This window comes from Hyperolius riggenbachi, chromosome 10 (genome assembly GCF_040937935.1).
Source record: "Hyperolius riggenbachi isolate aHypRig1 chromosome 10, aHypRig1.pri, whole genome shotgun sequence".
NCBI classification, from domain to species: domain Eukaryota; kingdom Metazoa; phylum Chordata; class Amphibia; order Anura; family Hyperoliidae; genus Hyperolius; species Hyperolius riggenbachi.
In genome coordinates, this window is record NC_090655.1 from 233,553,161 (window position 1) to 233,573,552 (window position 20,392).

Genomic DNA, 20,392 nt, shown 5'->3' on the forward strand with positions numbered 1-20,392 from the left:
CACAGTGGAGCACCGAAGAAAACCCACTCAATACCGCCCATGTTGTCCAGGAAATCAACCCTCACAAATCCAAAAGAACAGGACCAGATAATTAATTGGATGACCTCTCAAGCGTCCAGCAGTGTTTAAGCAGCACCCATTGCTAGCAGCACCCATTGTGCTATCCTGTTTTGCATGGTAAGTATTTAGTTTAGTTTTGCATATGTTTTGCATCTGTCTGATTGCTGAGTGTGTATTTGAGCTATTTAAGCGGTGCATATGAGGTGGTGAGTCATTCAGATGCGGCCCATATTGGTGAGCGCTTGCTTTGTTTTCTGCTGTCTGTATTGAATGTAAGTTACACATTTTAGCATAGCAGCTGCCAGGGTAAAGACATTTGCTTTTAACTTAGGTCAGTTTAGTGTTAGGACATCTGCTCTGGAGATTTACCTCAACGTTGGTGCAGATGTCCAGTATATCTATATTTTTGCATGCAAAACTATGATGGAAGCTAAAATTTCTCCATAGACCAGTATTGCATTGTTTGGATGCGGGCGTACATTTTAGTCCAGGGGGGGCGGTGTGCGCCACAGCGATTAACCATTCAATTGTACAGTATTGGGTCAGGGATGCGCAGCCTTTTACCTATATTTTGTATCCACAGTTCTGTAACTACCAGGCTAGCAGCACCCATTGTGCTATCCTGTTTTGCATGGTAAGTATTTAGTTTAGTTTTGCATATGTTTTGCATCTGTCTGATTGCTGAGTGTGTATTTGAGCTATTTAAGCGGTGCATATGAGGTGGTGAGTCATTCAGATGCGGCCCATATTGGTGAGCGCTTGCTTTGTTTCCTGCTGTCTGTATTGAATGTAAGTTACACATTTTAGCATAGCAGCTGCCAGGGTAAAGACATTTGCTTTTAACTTAGGTCAGTTTAGTGTTAGGACATCTGCTCTGGAGATTTACCTCAACGTTGGTGCAGATGTCCAGTATATCTATATTTTTGCATGCAAAACTATGATGGAAGCTAAAATTTCTCCATAGACCAGTATTGCATTGTTTGGATGCGGGCGTACATTTTAGTCCAGGGGGGGCGGTGTGCGCCACAGCGATTAACCATTCAATTGTACAGTATTGGGTCAGGGATGCACAGCCTTTTACCTATATTTTGTATCCACAGTTCTGTAACTACCAGGCTAGCAGCACCCATTGTGCTATCCTGTTTTGCATGGTAAGTATTTAGTTTAGTTTTGCATATGTTTTGCATCTGTCTGATTGCTAAGTGTGTATTTGAGCTATTTAAGCGGTGCATATGAGGTGGTGAGTCATTCAGATGCGGCCCATATTGGTGAGCGCTTGCTTTGTTTCCTGCTGTCTGTATTGAATGTAAGTTACACATTTTAGCATAGCAGCTGCCAGGGTAAAGACATTTGCTTTTAACTTAGGTCAGTTTAGTGTTAGGACATCTGCTCTGGAGATTTACCTCAACGTTGGTGCAGATGTCCAGTATATCTATATTTTTGCATGCAAAACTATGATGGAAGCTAAAATTTCTCCATAGACCAGTATTGCATTGTTTGGATGCGGGCGTACATTTTAGTCCAGGGGGGGCGGTGTGCGCCACAGCGATTAACCATTCAATTGTACAGTATTGGGTCAGGGATGCGCAGCCTTTTACCTATATTTTGTATCCACAGTTCTGTAACTACCAGGCTAGCAGCACCCATTGTGCTATCCTGTTTTGCATGGTAAGTATTTAGTTTAGTTTTGCATATGTTTTGCATCTGTCTGATTGCTGAGTGTGTATTTGAGCTATTTAAGCGGTGCATATGAGGTGGTGAGTCATTCAGATGCGGCCCATATTGGTGAGCGCTTGCTTTGTTTCCTGCTGTCTGTATTGAATGTAAGTTACACATTTTAGCATAGCAGCTGCCAGGGTAAAGACATTTGCTTTTAACTTAGGTCAGTTTAGTGTTAGGACATCTGCTCTGGAGATTTACCTCAACGTTGGTGCAGATGTCCAGTATATCTATATTTTTGCATGCAAAACTATGATGGAAGCTAAAATTTCTCCATAGACCAGTATTGCATTGTTTGGATGCGGGCGTACATTTTAGTCCAGGGGGGGCGGTGTGCGCCACAGCGATTAACCATTCAATTGTACAGTATTGGGTCAGGGATGCGCAGCCTTTTACCTATATTTTGTATCCACAGTTCTGTAACTACCAGGCTAGCAGCACCCATTGTGCTATCCTGTTTTGCATGGTAAGTATTTAGTTTAGTTTTGCATATGTTTTGCATCTGTCTGATTGCTGAGTGTGTATTTGAGCTATTTAAGCGGTGCATATGAGGTGGTGAGTCATTCAGATGCGGCCCATATTGGTGAGCGCTTGCTTTGTTTCCTGCTGTCTGTATTGAATGTAAGTTACACATTTTAGCATAGCAGCTGCCAGGGTAAAGACATTTGCTTTTAACTTAGGTCAGTTTAGTGTTAGGACATCTGCTCTGGAGATTTACCTCAACGTTGGTGCAGATGTCCAGTATATCTATATTTTTGCATGCAAAACTATGATGGAAGCTAAAATTTCTCCATAGACCAGTATTGCATTGTTTGGATGCGGGCGTACATTTTAGTCCAGGGGGGGCGGTGTGCGCCACAGCGATTAACCATTCAATTGTACAGTATTGGGTCAGGGATGCGCAGCCTTTTACCTATATTTTGTATCCACAGTTCTGTAACTACCAGGCTAGCAGCACCCATTGTGCTATCCTGTTTTGCATGGTAAGTATTTAGTTTAGTTTTGCATATGTTTTGCATCTGTCTGATTGCTGAGTGTGTATTTGAGCTATTTAAGCGGTGCATATGAGGTGGTGAGTCATTCAGATGCGGCCCATATTGGTGAGCGCTTGCTTTGTTTCCTGCTGTCTGTATTGAATGTAAGTTACACATTTTAGCATAGCAGCTGCCAGGGTAAAGACATTTGCTTTTAACTTAGGTTAGTTTAGTGTTAGGACATCTGCTCTGGAGATTTACCTCAACGTTGGTGCAGATGTCCAGTATATCTATATTTTTGCATGCAAAACTATGATGGAAGCTAAAATTTCTCCATAGACCAGTATTGCATTGTTTGGATGCGGGCGTACATTTTAGTCCAGGGGGGGCGGTGTGCGCCACAGCGATTAACCATTCAATTGTACAGTATTGAGTCAGGGATGCGCAGCCTTTTACCTATACAGTGTTTAAGCAGCACCAGCACATCACGCACGAGGTCCGAGTCCTCAGCCAGTTACAAGGAGCCAGTGGGCACAAAGCTGACACAACCGGCAGCGACACCACGCACACAACTGCCAAATAACCAGTCCGAAGAATTTACTCAGGACACAATGGGGTATTCGCAGGAGCTATTCCCAGCCCAACAAACTTCCACCTTTCAAAGGTCAATGGAACAGCCAGAAATGTTGTGCCCGGATTCACAACCATTTACCGTGGGAAATGCACCGCGCACTGAAATGCAAGGCGAGTCCGAGGACTTTGAAACCCAAATCCCAGAGCAAGTTGGGCAGGAGGGGTTTCAATTGCAGGAGGTCGGCCGAGAAGATCTAGAAGACGACGTTGGAGTGAGCTGCGCAGAGGTTGTTCTGGGGAGCTCTACTCCACGGCGGCGGCCCACAATCACATATGACGAGTTTGAGGAGATGGAAGAGGAGGGTTTGGACAATGTGGACACAGACCCAGATTTTGTATGTGAAGGAGAACATCGCCGTCGTAGCAGCACAGATGAGTCTGTTGAAGAACCCACTGCGGCACAAGTTCGCCTTGTGCCACAAGGTAGGCGGCGCGAAATTTCAGGCACCACAAGCGTGGAAGTTCAAGTGAGACGCAAAAGAGGCGCAAACAGAAATCGCCAGCAAGGCAGGTGCTCCAAAGTCTGGCCTTTCTTTGAAGACTGCAGTGAGGATGGTACCATGGTGATTTGCAAGGTGTGCAAGACCCGCCTGAGCAGGGGGAAAAATATTAACAACCTCTCCACCACCAGCATGACCCGCCACATGGTATCCAAACATCCCACTCTGTGGGCAAACGCGGCAGGATAGGGTACCAGCAACACTGCCTCCCTTGGGGTCACCAGACTCACCACCAGACCCTCCTCAGCAGCAGCAGTAGCCCAGCCATTGCGTGGTTCACAACAACATTCACAAACATCAGACGACGCTGACACTGTCACTTTCCGGAATAGTGCTCTTGAGGTCTCCCAGTCTTCATCAAACACAACAACCAACAGCCCTTCAGTGTGCAGCCCTACGGTTCAGTTGTCTGTCTCGGAGATGTTTGAGCACAAGAGGAAATTGCCAGAAAATGACCCCCGGGCCGTGGCACTAACAGCCAGCATAGCCAAGCTTCTGGCCTGTGAAATGCTGCCATATCGAGTGGTGGAGACAAACAGCTTCAAGGGCATGATGTCAGTGGCCATCCCACATTACGTGGTTCCCAGCCGCTACCACTTTGCACGCTCTGCAGTGCCTGAGTTGCATGAGCACGTGGTCAGCAAAATAACCCGAAGCTTGAAGAATGCCGTTGCCTGCAAGGTTCACCTCACCACTGACACCTGGACGAGTGCGTTCGGCCAGGGTCGATACATCTCCCTTACTGCGCGCACTGGGTGAACCTTGTGGAGCCTGGCAGCGATTCCTCACCTGCTACGGCGCGGGTGTTGCCCACGCCGCAAAAAGCTGCACTGCCGTCCCTCCCACTGGATAACAACAGCAGCACCTACCTCTCTGACTCCTTCTTCTCCAACGCATCTCAAAGCTGTACCTCATCCGGAAACGCTAACCCAGCAGCAGTAGGATCGTGGAAGCAGTGCAGCACAGCTGTTGGCATGCGTCAGCAAGCGTTGCTGAAGCCGATCTGCCTTGGGGATAAGCAGCACACAGAGGAGGAAATTTGGAGGGGAATAAAGGTACAGACGGATTTGTGGCTGGCACCGCTGGACCTGAAACCGGGCATGGTTGTGTGTGATAATGGGAGTAATCTCATTCGCGCTTTAAGGTTGGCTAAGCTGACACACATCCCTTGCCTGGCGCACGTGATGAACCTAGTAGTTCAGCGGTTCCTGAGGACATACCCAGGCGTGGCTGATCTTCTGTTGAAGGTGCGACGAGTGGCCAAACATTGTAGAAATTCCAGTGCTGCTTCGGGGGCACTCACCAAGATGCAGGAGCGCTTAAATCTACCCCACCATCGCTTGCTGTGCGATGTCCCTACGCGCTGGAATTCTACGCTGCACATGCTAGCCCGCTTTTGCGAGCAGAAGAGTGCAGTGGTCCAGTACATGACGGCGCAGTACCGAGGCGCATCCGGACAGCTGCCAAGCTTCTGTGGATCCGATTGGGCCAACATGTTGGACCTCTGCCAAGTCCTCCAAAATTTTGAGCAATCCACGTTGCTTGTGAGCAGTGACAACTCTTCAGTCAGCATTACCATACCACTGCTGTGTTTACTGAAGAAGTCAATGTTGAAAATCAAGGAAACAGCTGTCATGATGCAACTGGGGGAATCTGAAGGAGAAAACGATCAGCGTGATGATACCAACATCAGGCCATCTGCTTTAGGAAACGCTGGCCCCAGCAGCTATGACGAAGAAGAGGAGGAGGAACAGCTGGAGTTGGAGCAGGAATTTCATGCCACCACTGACGAGGGCCAGAGCGGTGCACGTTGGACTTCCACAATTCAGCGCGAATGGTCAGCAGAAGCAGACCAGGAAGAAGGTGACGACTATGATGCATCACAACTATCACAATGCTCACAAGAGGATGATGAGGATTCTGGCAGGACTCTGGCACACATGGCTCAATTCATGCTAGACTGCGTTGAACGCGACCCACGCATTTTGCGCATTCTGGACAACACCAATTACTGGGTTTATACCCTTCTGGATCCACGGTAGAAACACAATGTTCCAAAACTGCTTGAAGAAAGAGTCAGACAGGTCAAAATGGAAGAATACCAGCAGGCCCTTGTGGAGACTTTAGAGAGGAGATTGACATCCTCCCCCTCCTCTAGCCAGTTGTACACCGACAGACTGACTTCTGCAAACCCAGGACGACCAGGAGGGCAGCAAACAACACAAGCCGCAGCTAGTGCCCAAAAGGGAATGGTATCGGCAGTGTCCTTGGAGTGGGAACATTTTCTGACACCCATGCAGCAGCCCACAGAACAGCAAGCGTGCAGATCCACCTCCAACACCGATCGCCTGCAGAAGATGGTCAAGGACTACATGTCAGATGGCGTAGCTGTGTTAAACAATCCATCTGCACCCTTCAACTATTGGGTATCGAAGCTAGACACCTGGCACGAACTGGCAATGTACGCAATAGAGGTGCTGGCTTGCCCGGCAGCCAGCGTTATTTCGGAACGCTGTTTCAGTGCTGCCGGAGGCATCGTCACAGATCGGCGTATCCGCCTCTCCACAGAAAATGCAGACCGTCTGACTCAAATTAAAATGAATCAATCCTGGATTGGAAACGACTACGCAACACTCCCGGACCCCAACCAAGTAACATGAACAATGAACATCTGTGATGGGTTAGCGTTTCCGGTCCGTTTATTGAACCTCTCATCTGTATTACATTTATGACTGCATGGCAACAAAATGCATTGCTATCAGCACGCTTCTTGTCCTCATGCAAGGCCTGGGTTGCGCCTGAAAGCGTGGCCTTCTCCTCCTGCGCCTCCTCCTGTTCCATCACGTGTGCTGCTGCTGGGTTAGCGTTGCCGGTCCCTTTTTACGGAACCTCTTATCTGTATTACATTTATGACTGCATGGCGACAAAATGCATTGCTATTCGCACGCTTCTTGTCCTCATGCAAGGCCTGGGTTGTTGTGTCTCAAAGCATGGCCTTCTCCTCCTGCGCCACCCTCCTCCTGTTCCATCACGTGTGCTGCTGCTGGGTTAGCGTTACCGGTCCCTTTTCCTGGAACCTCTTATCTGTATTACATTTATGACTGCATGGCGACAAAAAGCATGTTACCTGTGCAAAGAAAAATGACATTTTCCGCATTTAAAAGACATTTTTTCCTTTGAAACTTTACAATCAATTTTCTCAAAAACTATAAGCTCTTTTTCAAATATTTTTTTTCTCTTGTACCCACTCCCAAGGTGCACATACCCTGCAAATTTGGGGTATGTAGCATGTAAGGAAGCTTTACAAAGCACGAAAGTTCGGGTCCCCATTGACTTCCATTATGTTCGGAGTTCGGCGCGAACACCCGAACATCGCGGCCATGTTCGGCGAACGTTCGCGAACCCGAACATCCAGGTGTTCACCCAACACTAGTTGAGACCCATGTCTAGAAATGGCCCGACCTCGGATTTTTGGTTTGCGAACCGGGTTCGCGAACCTTCACCAAACGTTCGATTTGCGCAAACTTTCGTGAACCGCAATAGACTTCAATGGGGAGGTGAACTTTGAAAACTAGAAACATTTATGCCTGCCACAAAAGTGATGGAAAATTTGTTTCAAGGGGTCTAACACCTGGAGGGGGGCATGGCAGAGTGGGATAGACGCCAAAAGTCCCTGGGAAAAATCTGGATTGGACACAAAGCAGAGTTTTAGGGACAGAAATCACACTGAATGCTAAATTGCAGGCCTAAAGTGCTTTAAAACATCTTGCATGTGTATACATCAATCAGGGAGTGTAATTAGAGTACTGCTTCACACACCAAACTCACTGTGTAATGCACCACAAACAGCTGTTTGTGTAGTGACGGCCGTGCTGGACTGGTGCGCACCATGGCAAGATTGCTCTTCTTCACTCAGTGATGTCAGGTTAGGTAATGTCTGACTGCCTTATCAACTTTCAATGGTTCTCTCTCTACCATTGTTAAAGCTTACATCTATTTTTTTAAATACTTGTTCTGCTTGCTGTTCAGTACCTGCATCGAGAATATGTTATGGAGGGCAAGTCTGCCATTGCGAGTGACCACGGAATCCTGGTTCGATTCCCGTCCAGAGTGGGAGCCTAAGAAACGTCTACCTGCAAGTGGAGTGACTTGTGCTTGGTTGTGGCGGGGTGGCCATCCCATGTTGTTTTTAAAAACACTCTTTTTGTAATTTTGACTAACAAAGAAATTGTATTTTTATATTCTCATTACGGATGTGCTTGTGTAATCCTTATGATAATGTAGCAGTTGATCTTAAAAAGTAGACATGTATGTCCCTCTGCCTTTGGCCACTTTTAGTTAGAAATTGTTGAGGTACTGAACACTTTTGTGACTTAGGCGACTTCTCTTCTCAGTGACAATGCCTCCAGCTGCACTGAAGGTCCTTTCTGACAGGACGCTTACGGCAAGGCAAGACAGAAGTTGGATGGCAAATTGGGACAGCTCTGGCCATAGATCAAGCCTGCGCACCCAGTAGTCCAAGGGTTCATCGCTGCTCACAGTGTCTACATCCACACTTAAGGCCAGGCAGTCGGCTACCTGCCTGTCCAGGCATTGGTGGAGGGTGGATCCGGAAGCGCTAAGTTGAGGCGTTGGACTAAAGAATGTCCGCATGTCTGACATCACCATGAGATCGCTGGAGTATCCTGTCGTGGCCTGCATGGACATGGTATAAGGATTACTGGCAGTGGTACCTTTATTGTGTTGTGCTGTGACATCACCCTTAACCACTTAAGGACCAGGCTAATTCTGCTTGATCTGTGCTGGGTGGGCTTCTCCAGCCCACAGCACAGTTCACATTGCAGCCAGGACGACCAGACTTCCTCCCCCCCCCTTTTTCCTCACTAGGGGGATGTCCTGCTGGGGGGTCTGATCGCCGCCGGCTATTTTTCTGTAGCCGGGGGGTTCCTCAAAGGCCGCCTCCGCATCGTTTTTCAGCCGCTCTCTCTTTCCCTGCCCTCCTTCCCATGGGCGGCACAGGACGACGATCCCTATCAGATGCCGGCGATCCCTGGCCAATCAGAGGCCGGAGATCGCCGATCTCCTTTACGGCGTGCAACGTAAACACCGGGGATTTCTTCCCTGCTTGTTGACATTTAGCCTGCGAGTGGTGATCGGAGGCTCGCAGGCTGTTCACGGAGACACCCTCCGTGAACTGACATGGAACGGCCATTTCCATGTAATTCCACTTACGAGCTGCCGCCGCCTATCAGTGTAAGGTGGTCGTTAAGTGGTTAAACGCATTGTAAAGCATAGTTGCCAGCTTGTTCTGCAAGTCCTGCATCCTTTCTGCCTTCAGGTGAGTTGGTAACATGTCCGCCACTTTGTGCCTATACCGAGGGTCTAGTAAAGCCTTTCTCAACCTTTCTACCCTGGAGGAAGCCTGCAAATAACTTTTTGATCTCAAGGAACCCCTGCAAACAATGTTTTGATCTCGAGGAACCCCTGTAATTATTTTGGAGGAAGCATGGTCTTTAAAAGTATGTGTGGCTGTTTATTTCACTACCCCCTATTAAACTGCCACTCATTATACTTTCTCCTGACCCCCCAATTTAGTGCTTCTTGTTACAGTACCACCTATTATAATGTGCTCTATATACTTCCCCCACTATGGGGGAAAATGCCAAGGAACCCCTGCAGAGTACTCAAGGAACCCTGGTTGAGAAAGCCTGGTCTAGTAGCATGGCCACCCAATACAGCTCATTCCCATTGAGTTTTTTTTCTACGGGGGTCCCTCAACAGGTTGGACAGCTTGAAAGACGCCATCTGCACAAAGTTGGATCCAGATGTACTACCCATCTCCTCTTGCTCTTCCTCAGTGACGTCAGGTAAGTCCTCCTCCTCCCCCAGCCACGAACAATACCACGGGAACGTCGAGCAGCACAAGCCCCCTGCGACGCCTGCTGCGGTTGTTCTTCTGCCGCTGCCTCCTCCTCCAAAGAAACACCTTCCTCATCATCCGAGTCTGACTCCTCTTCCCCACACTACTCTTTTTCCTCCTTACTCCTCCTCCCCCCTCTGTGCTGCCGCAGGTGTTGAGGAAACATCTGGTTCTGTTGAAAATTGCTCCCACAACTGTTCCTCCCGTAACTGTTCCTCTTCACGCTCCTCCACAGCTTGATCCACCATTCTACGCACAGCACGCTCCAGGAAGTAAGCGTACAGGATCAAGTCGCTGATGGTGCCTTCACTGCGACCCACCAGATTGGTCACCTCCTCAAATGGCCGCATGAGCCTGCATGCATTTCGCATCAGTGTCTAGTTGTTGGGCCAGAACATCCCCATCTCCCCAGATTGTATCCTTTTACTGTAATTGTACAGGTACTGGGTGACGGCTTTCCCCTGTTCTAGCAGGCGAGGGAACATGACCAGGGTCGAATTCCAGCGAGTCGGGCTATCACATATCAAGCGTCTCACCGGCAAGTTGTTTCTTCGCTGAATGTCCGCAAAGTGTGCCATGGCCGTGTAAGACCGCCTGAAATGCCTACACAACTTCCTGGCCTGCTTCAGGACGTCCTCTAAGCCTGGGTACTTTGACACAAATCTTTGAATGACTAGATTTAACACATGTGCCATGCAGGGTACATGTGTCAGCTTTCCCAAATTCAAAGCGGAAAGGAGATTGCTGCTGTTGTCACACACCACGTTGCCGATCTCCAGCTGGTGCGGGGTCAGCCACTGATCCACCTGTTTGTTAAGAGCAGCCAGAAAAGCTGGTCCAGTGTGACTCTCCGCTTTGAGGCAAGACATGTCTAAGATGGCGTGACACCGTCGTACCTGGCATGCAGCATAGGCCCTGGGGAGATGGGGCTGTGTAGTTGGAGAAGAGATCGCAGCACCAGTAGAGTTGAACTGCCATTCAGCCAAGGAGGAGGAGGACGATAGTAAAGAGGATGTAGCAGGAGGAGAAGGAGAGGAGGTGGCAGGAGGCCTGCCTGCAAGCCGTGGAGGTGTCACAAGTTGGTCCGCTGCACAGCCACATACTCCCTGCTTGCCATTGGTCACCAGGTTGACCCAATTGGCTGTGTAAGTAATGTAGCGGCCCTGACCGTGCTTGGCAGACCAGGCATCCATGGTCAGGTGGACCCTTGACCCAACGCTGTGTGCCAGAGATGACACCACTTGCCTCTCCACTTCACGGTACAGTTTGGGTATCGCCTTTTTAGAGAAATATTTGCGTCCTGGTATCTTCCACTGCAGTGTCCCAATGGCCACAAATTTACGGAAGGCCTCAGAGTCCACCAGCTGGTATGGTAACAGCTGGCTAGCTAACAGTTCCGCCAAGCCAGCTGTCAGACGCCGGGCAAGGTGGTGACTGGCAGAAATTGGCTTCTTCCGCTCAAAGATTTCCTTCACGGACACCTAGCTGCTGTGGGCAGAGGAGCAGGAACCGCTCAAGGGCAGAGGTGGAATGGAGGAGGGCGGCTGTGAAGGTGCAAGGGAGAAAGCGGCTGAAGATGCTGCACCTGAAGGAGGAAGAGGTGAAGGAGGGTGGTTTTTCTTTTGTGTGCTGCTTTTGCTCAAGTGCTCTTCCCATTGCAGTTTGTGCCTTTTCTCCATGTGCCTTCGTAAGGCACTTGTCCCTACATGGGTGTTGGCCTTTCCACGGCTCAATTTTTGGAGGCAGAGAGAACAGATGGCATTGCTCCGATCTGAGGCAGACACACTAAAAAATGTCCAAACCACTGAGCCCCCATGGGGTGATAGCACTATGGTGGCATGAGCAGCTGACGTTGAAGGGCATGTTGGCTGGCTGTACATAGGTGGCGATACATGCCGCCGGACACTGCCACCAGCTGTTTCTGATGACGAGCTCCCCCTGCTTCTTTCAGGAACTCGTCTCCTCCTACTCCTCTCTGACTCCCCCTCTGAACTGTCCCCCTGTTCATCTCCTCTATTGGGAACATACGTGGGATCCGTATCATCGGCATCATCATAATCATCCTGCCCAGCTTCATTTGCCTCAGACACCTCCAAAACTGCACCAACAGCAGGTACTTCATCATCTCCCTCTGTCCATAGTGTTGCCTAACTCAGACATATGAGGTGGTGTAACTTGCTTAGCGCCTTCATCTGGTTGTAACAATAATGGCTGTGCATCAGTGATTTCCCCACCAAAAAACTCCTGCAAACTGTCAAATGTAGCGGATGTGGTACTTGGAGTAGCGCTGGTGGCTGCGGAAGATGAGGTGTTTTGTATTAAATAGTCAACCGCGTCCTGATAATCTTGGGAGTTGATGGGACGTGCCTTCTTCTGAGCACTGAACTTTGGTCCAGGGCCGCACGAAATCACATCACCACAACCTCGCACAGACCTGCCGGGTGGCTTTCCTCTGGGTCTGCCTCTACCTCTGCCTCTACCTGTTTTGTCAGTTTTGTCCATATGGGGGTGGAGGGGGGGGGGTGAAGTGAAAGGTATGCACTGACTTGACTCATACAATGTGCAGTCACACAGGTGCAGTTACCAGGTATGCACAGAGTGGTATATCACACTGCGTGCACTCACGTAGGTATGTGGGTGCACTGAACACAACAGGTAGGTATATGCAGTGATGAGGTGGGTGCACTGAACACAACAGGTAGGTATATGCAGTGATGAGGTGGGTGCACTGAACATAACAAGTAGGTATATACAGTGATGGGTATTACAATGTGTACCTGTCACACACAGACAGGCAGTGGACAGGCACAGTGACAGTGCATGCGCTCAACTCACGTAGGTAGGTGGGTGCACTGTGAACAATAGGTAGGTAGGTATATGCAGTAATGGGTATTACAATGTGCACCTGTCACACACAGACAGGTAGCGGACAGGCACAGTGACGCTGCGTGCGCTCAACTCATGTAGGTAGGTGGGCGCACTGTGAACAACAGGTAGGTATAAGCAGTAATGGGTATTACAATGTGCACCTGTCACAAACACAAGTAGTCACTAAATGTGCTGGGCCTGGCAGTGGCACACAGTATGAATTATCAAGGCTGTCTATGCAATACAAGGGTCAGTGGGACACACAGAAAAAAAAAAAAAAAGATCACAAGAACAAGATTAGCTCTCAAAAGAGCTGTTGTGGGATGCTATTTTAGCAATAATCAGCAAGGAGCAAGCTAACAAGCCTACAAGAGCCTAACTAATCTTTCCCTATGAGAGTCTGCAGCAGCTGTCCCTTCTCCATTTACTGCAGGCACACAAGTGAGTAAAATGGCCGGCACTGCCTGCCTTTTATAAGGGGGGTGGGGGAGGGGGAAGTGGCTCCAGGAGGGAGTGAAGCCTGATTGGCTACAATGTACCGGCTGACTGTGATGTAGAGGGTCAAAGTTGACCCTAATGGTGCACTATGGGGTCGAATCGAACTTCAGGTAAAGTTTGCGGTTCTCCGCGATCGCGAACCCCCGGAAGTTTGCCTGGAACCGTTCGCCGGCGAACCGTTTGGGCCATCTCTACCCATGTCTAGTGTATTCTTTTTAGTCACAATCTGAATCCAAGGCAATTATAATTTTGCATATCCTGTAAAGATTTGTAAAATGAAAACAAAGTGACAGAATATGAAAGAAACAACATATATTGTTACCTTAGGAACTTGGCTTTTTAAATATGTATGCCATGAGGGTATATTACTATTATTTTTGCAAATAAGGTCTTACAATCATCAATAGTGTACAATGAGACAGCAAAAATGAAAAATAGAAAAAAAAGACATTTTATTCCCAAATACAATATTATCCCCATACATTGTGCTAGGAACGTAATCTAAACGTTGTTATAACCAGGATGAATAAGCAAAGACAATGTGTGGGTTTAACTTATAGTTAGCACTGTTTATTTTAAAGCTATAATGGATGTAAATGGCGAAATAGTGTGTTTTTCTGTTTTGCTTCCCTACTTTTCCCTTTAAAAATGCATTGAAAATAAGGTAATTACTGAACAAAATTAGCACACACTAAAAGCCTAATTTGTCCAGAAAAAAAAAACAATTTATAGATCATTTAGGTGTGATTAGTAGTAATAAAGTTATTGGCGAATGAATGGGAGCAGTGCCGATATGTAAAAAATTGTTTGGTCCTTAAGTGGTTAAATACAGCATTTGATCTGACATTGTTTATTTATCAGATATTTGATCTGACATTGTCACTCTTAAAACACATCTAGGACTTCTCACCATTATGAACTCTCTGGTGTTTAGCAAGCTCTGAAATTTTTCTAAAAGTTTTACCGCAATCAGAGCAAGTATAAGATACCTCATCTATGTGAATCCCCTGGTGTCTAATAAGTTTTGACTCAGTCATAAATTATTTCCCACACACAGAACAAGTGTAGGGCTTGTCACCTGTGTGAACTCTGTACTGTTTAAAGCGGATCCGTGATGAAAAACTAACTATAACAAGTAACTTGTCTATATAGCTTATCTAAAGCTTAGATCGTTTGCACAGCAAATCTAGCTGCAAACAGCTTCAATAGAATATGATTATTTCCTCCTGTGATACAATGACGGCAGCCATGTTGTTTGAAAACATTACAAACAGGCAAGCTTATCTGCATCTTGAGCACTCAGCCTGTGAAAAAAAAACTAATCCCCCCCCCCCCCCTCCTCCCCTCTGCCTCTGAAATCTCTGGCAAGTAATACCTCCCCCTCCTCCTGCCCAGACTGAGCTCCCATGAGCCCTTGTTACTGTCTGAAAATATATTGGCTCTCTGAAAACCTGTGGGTAAGGCTTGTTTAGTTTATAGGGAATAAGAGTATTAAAACAAAAAAAGTATTTGGCTTGAGGAATGCCCTATAAACAATAGGAAAGGAACACAATTATGCAATGAGTAAAAGTTCATCTCGTATCCACTTTAACAAGATTTGACTTTGTTTTGAATAGTCTACCACACTCATTCATAAGGCTTTTCTCCAGTGTGAAATCTTTCATGTCTAAAAAATTCTGACTTATATAAAAATGTTCTCCCACACTCAGAAAAAGGATGCGGTCTTTCTCCAGTGTGAGCAAGTTGATGTTTAAAGGGAAGGTTCAAGCAAAATAAAAAAAAATGGAGTTTCACTTACCTGGGGCTTCTACCAGCCCCATGCAGCCATCCTGTGCCCTCACAGTCACTCACTGCTGCTCTGGTCCCCTGCTGGCAGCTTTCCGACCTCGGAGGAGGCGGCCCACATTGCGTACATTTTTACGCATTCCCGCTAGTGCAGGAACATTAACACATACATTTTTACGCATTACTGGTTCAATGAGTAAAAATGTACGCATTGAACCAGTAATGCGTAAAAATGTATGTGTTAATGTTCCTGCACTAGCGGGAATGCTTCAAAATTTATGCAATGCGGCCTGCCGACCTCCGAGGTCGGAAAGCTGCCAGCGGGGGACTGGAGCAGCAGTGAGTGACTGCGAGGGCACAGGATGGCTGCATGGGGCTGGTAGAAGCCCCAGGTAAGTGAAACTCATTTTTTTTTATTTTGCTTGAACCTTCCCTTTAACAAGCTCAGATTGAAAGAAAGACTTTCCACACAGAACAAGGATGCGGTCTCTCTCCAGTGTGAGCAAACTGGTGTCTAACAGCTCAGATTAAAATAAGAAAGACTTTCCACACTCAAAACAAGGATGGAGACCCTCACCAGAGTGAACTCTCTGGTGCGTAACAAGTTTTGACTTTAAGGTGAATGATTTTGCACAGTCTGAACAAGAATAGGGCTTTTCAACAGTGTGACACTTCTGGTGTACAGCAAGTTCTGACTTTTAACTGAATAATTGTCCACAGTAAAAACATGGGCATAACCCTTCACCGGTGTGAAATCTTCGGTGTTTTACAAGCTCTGGCTTATATTTGAATGATTTACAACACTCAGGGCAAACATAGCGCTTTGCACCAGTGTGAACTCTCTGGTGCCTAATAAGTTTTGACTTTGCTCTGAATAATTTCCCACACTCAGAGCAGTCATAGGGCCGCTCACCGGTGTGAACTCTATGGTGTCTGACAAGTTCTGACTTGAAAATTAATGATTTCTCACACTCAGAACAAGCAAAGGGCCTTTCACTAGTGTGAACGCTCTGGTGACTAATAAGTTCTGACTGAAATAAGAAAGATTTATCACATTCAGAACAATGATAGAAACTCTCACCAGTATGACCACTCTGATGTATAATAAGTTTTGACTTGAACCTGAAGGATTTCCCACACTCAGAACATAAATAGGGCCTCTCACCAGTGTGAACTCTCTGGTGAATAGCAAGCTCTGACTTTGAACTAAATAATTTTCCACACACAAGGACAAGGAAAGAAACTCTCACCTGTGTGAACTCTCTGGTGTTTAACAAGTTTTGCTTTTAACCTGAAGGATTTCCCACACTCAGAACAGTGGTAGGCCTTCTCGCCAGTGTGAACTGACTGATGAAGAACAAGATATGATTTCCATCTGAAAGATTTCCCACACTCTGAGCATGACCATGGCAGCCTCAGTGAGTGCATCTTCTGGTGCGCAGCAAGAGAGTCTTCAGATTTAAAACATTTGGAGCACTCTGTACATGGAAATCTCTGACTCGCTTGATGTGTGGGATGACAGATGACAACTTGTGGTTCCTTAGAACATTCCACTGCAATTTCTTCTGAACGTGACATAAGATGTCCCTCTGAGATGTCCCCAACATCGTGTACCCCTGCTGGAAGGAAAAATTTAACTATTAAATGCATGGTAATGTTTCATGATCATGTATGTTAGTCAACTAGATATGAGATCTAAACGTACAGGTGCCACTAAGCTCTCTCACAGGACTGGTAAAACCAGATTGGTTCACCAAGTAAAATACGCTGGTGATATTCAGACATTGCACTGTAGAGCGCAACGCCAGCCATTATATTACATGAATGACAACACATCCACTGTTACAAGTACAGTAGGCGACACTTACAACCAATGCACGGAACGTAGATGCTCACGCTACGCTGCCAGGACCATTAGAGTTAACTCACAGTGACGAGCGTTGTTAGTGAATCAACCCCCTTGCAAGATTTGACAATAATAGGGGCAAAAAGCGTAGGTGGGCAGAGCCAGGACGCAATGGAGTGTCAGACCTCCGTTGCCCTGTTGAGTCCCGCAAGGTGCTTTTGAACAGTAAGTACGCTAATTGTGGCCACTATCAGTGGCTCACTGGCTGCCTATTGGACTACACTCCTATCTAGCAGCAAAAAATTGGCAGTGCTCCTAATCAGGCTGCAACTGAAATGAAACCAACAGAGGTGTGCAGCACCCTCCAGGGACTTAAAGGACAACTTTCCAAGTTAACTAAAATTCTAAATGCCACAACTATTTCCAGTAATTACTATAAAATAGCAATACAAAGGCTTTTTTTCATCTCTTATATGAAGAAAATATGATGTTTACAGAGAACTGTTCTCACTGTGAGCATTACAATGGAGAACTGTGCCCAGCACATCCAGCATACAGAAACAATCTTCACTGGCTCTAATACTGTGACTGGAATCTGTTCAGAATGATAGGAAGCAGAAATATAGCTTCAAATGTGTGTAAATAATCATCAGCTGAAGGCCTGCATTCCTGTCTGTGTGTCTCTCTCTACCATGCAGTGTAAAGCAAACCGTTTACAGCCTGGTTACAGTGAATCTCTGCCTCCACCTCTCCCTGATGCTGACACAAATTGCAGCTGGTAAACATGGCTTTTCTTTTTACACCGACTGTACTGAGAGACCTCTGCAATGCATTTTATTGTTGCTGGCTAAAAGCTTGATAGGTAAGTTGAGGTTTACAGAAAAATAGTTTCTTTGATAGTTGTTCTTTAAATACACACATTGAATACAAATCAGATGCAAACTATGCACTAAACTCTAATCTAGATAATTTGAATGCAAACTGATGCACATCAATGCAGTTAGCCACAAGTAGACTTACATTTTTGTAAAACAGGAGGAAATGGCAGTTCTTCCAAATGCAGGCTGCACCCGAATTGACCAGCTGCATAGATGTGCAGAGCCGAAAACAATAGCAGATTACACGACTTGCATTCAAAAAATCTGGTGCAGTCTGCATTTGGAAGCGCTGCCATTTCCTCCTGTTGTACATTCTTATCTAGAAGGGATAGCATTTGAGGAGAAGATCTGAGCATGGGATGCAGTACACATGCAGGAGACATCTGAGTCGCTTAGAGCACCAGTCGGGCGGTAGTGTGAAAGCAGCTATTTAGCATGTTCATTTAAAGGGAACCTTAACTGAGAGGGATATAGAGGTTTCCTTTTAAAAAATACCAGTTGCTTGTCAGTCCTACTGATCTCTTTATCTGCAGTTGTGGCTGAATTACACACCTGAAACAAGCATGCAGCTAATCCAGACTGACTTCAGTCTGAGCACCTGATCTGCATGCTTGTTGAGGGGCTGTGGCTAAAAGTATTAGAGAAACAAGACCAGCAAGAGAGTCAGGCAACTGGTAATATTTAAAAAAGAAAAAATCCATATCCCTCTCAGTTAGGCTCCCTTTAATGCCAGAAAGCTGTGTAATATTGTTCATATTGAACTTGCATCTGCCTCACATCGTTGTTGATTCCCTAAAGAAAATAGCACCGCCTCCCTGCAAATAAGGAGCGCTCCGCTCCTCCTGCCCTGAGCCCCTTCCGCTCCAATCCGAAGATAGGCAGCCTATTGGGCCAATCACAGTGCGGGGATCACGTCCTTCAAAGTGATTGAACCCGCAGGTAGAGCAGTGTATGGATGAAATGGAGCGGGTGGCTCACTGTGCATGTAATGACAGGAGATTTACCCCTGATATGTCCTATGTTTTTAAATAATTTTATTGTATCAAGGAAGCAATCAAGGTTTAGTTTTGATATGCCACTATAAAGGCCACCTGCATATTTGTAAAATGTATGCTAAGTTGCCAGCATCAAGTTCTTTTTTTTTTTAAGTGATGAGCAGAAATTTCTCCTATGCCTAATTAAGGATCATAATTTGCATCGACGCACCATAATCGTAATGTGACATTTCTGGAAAAATCTTAATTAATTTTGCATGTAATTTTAATAATTTGTAATTTTGCATAATTTTTTGAGTAATTTTTGCATCTAAAAAAAAAACCACCTAATTTTTCTTTGTATATTTAAAATCGATTTTCTCAAAAGCTACAGGGTCTTTTTGAAAAATTATTTTTAGACTTGTGCCCACGATTCTCCATAACATATGTAGCCATTTGGGTGACAATATCATGTATGGTGGCTTTGATATTCACTGCTAAAGTCGAGAATTCCACGAAAATTCATGCGAAATCAACGGAATTAACAATTTGTATTTACATATCGGCATAATTGTGAAAATGCATGCAAAATTTCACATAATCATAATTAGCTGATTACGGTCATCACTGCTGAATAATAATGTCAGAAACCCCTGATATGTTGCATGCATGTTCAGGGTCTATGGCTAAAAGTATTAGAGGCAGAGGATCAGCAGGATAGCCAGGCAACTGGTATTGCTTTTGCTTAAAAGAAAATAAATATGGCAGCCTCCATATCCCTCTCACTTCAGTTGTCCTTTAAAAGGGTCATGTGTGAAAGAGACCATAGAAAAGCATGGGTCTGTTCTGCATGTTTATTGGTTCCCTTCTGATAGTCAACCCAGTGTGAACTGATCCTAATAGTAAAAAAAGGAAAACAAAAAATAAAAAGGGAACTTTGCCCAGTCAATTTTCTAGGTGTAAAACATAACACTTTTTTTTTTTTTTTGGGGGGGGGGGGATTAATTATTACTTACCAGTCTTGAAGTTTACACAAAAGTCTTCCTCTTTAATGTTCTTCATTATTTCACCCTCCTCCATAGACTGCTGATCACCCTTCATATATTTATCTTCTTCCTCCTCTTTAAGTATCCTCATCATGTCACCCTCCTCTGTAGACTGCTGATCATCCCTCACATATGTCTCCTCTTCTTCCTCTTTAATTCTCACCATTATGTTACTTTCCTCCACACACTGCTGATCACCCCTCACATACGCCTCTTCTTCCTCTTTCACCTCAATTTTTATAGTGGTACGTCTGTCAACCTAAACCAACAAGATGATAAATGCATTATTATGTACAGTCAGCAAGAATAAAGTTAGATGAGATAAGTATCTTATATGGTTTGGAGTCTCTGGTGAATCTTAGTTTTGCCTACCTGATAATGATTGGAGATGGTGGGATCTTCTTGTGGACAATCCCTGGAATAAAGAGGGCCTGTATATCTCACTGGTGGGTTTCCGTTACTCGATCCATCTGCAGGAGACACACACACTGAGTGAATACAAGTTTTCTCCTTGGTGATAATTTGTCATCTTTTCTTTAAAATAACTTTTCAGAATTTAGCAATTGAAAATGTACCAAAATAGAGAGTACAAAAAAGTAGAGTACAAAAAAGCACAGTCAAAATTATTTTCTTGCTTGCTGGGGGTTTAAAGGGCATTTTATTGTCAAGGAGTAAAAATACCAACTTGGAG

The 20,392-nt window shown here is 45.8% G+C and overlaps 1 protein-coding gene across 10 annotated transcripts in view; it reads right to left on the bottom strand.

Moving 5' to 3' along the window:
* LOC137534772 (zinc finger protein 585A-like) overlaps positions 1-20,392 on the bottom strand; it is an 84,864-nt gene that overhangs the window by 57,611 nt on the left and 6,861 nt on the right. For all 10 annotated transcript variants that reach the window (XM_068256410.1, XM_068256412.1, XM_068256417.1 and 7 more), the window contains exons 3-5: positions 20,074-20,171; positions 19,672-19,960; positions 16,208-16,576 (exon numbers count right to left, since the gene is read on the bottom strand). In XM_068256410.1, the coding sequence (XP_068112511.1) occupies positions 16,208-16,576; positions 19,672-19,960; positions 20,074-20,171 (756 nt within the window). The remainder of the gene's footprint in view (positions 1-16,207; positions 16,577-19,671; positions 19,961-20,073; positions 20,172-20,392) is intronic.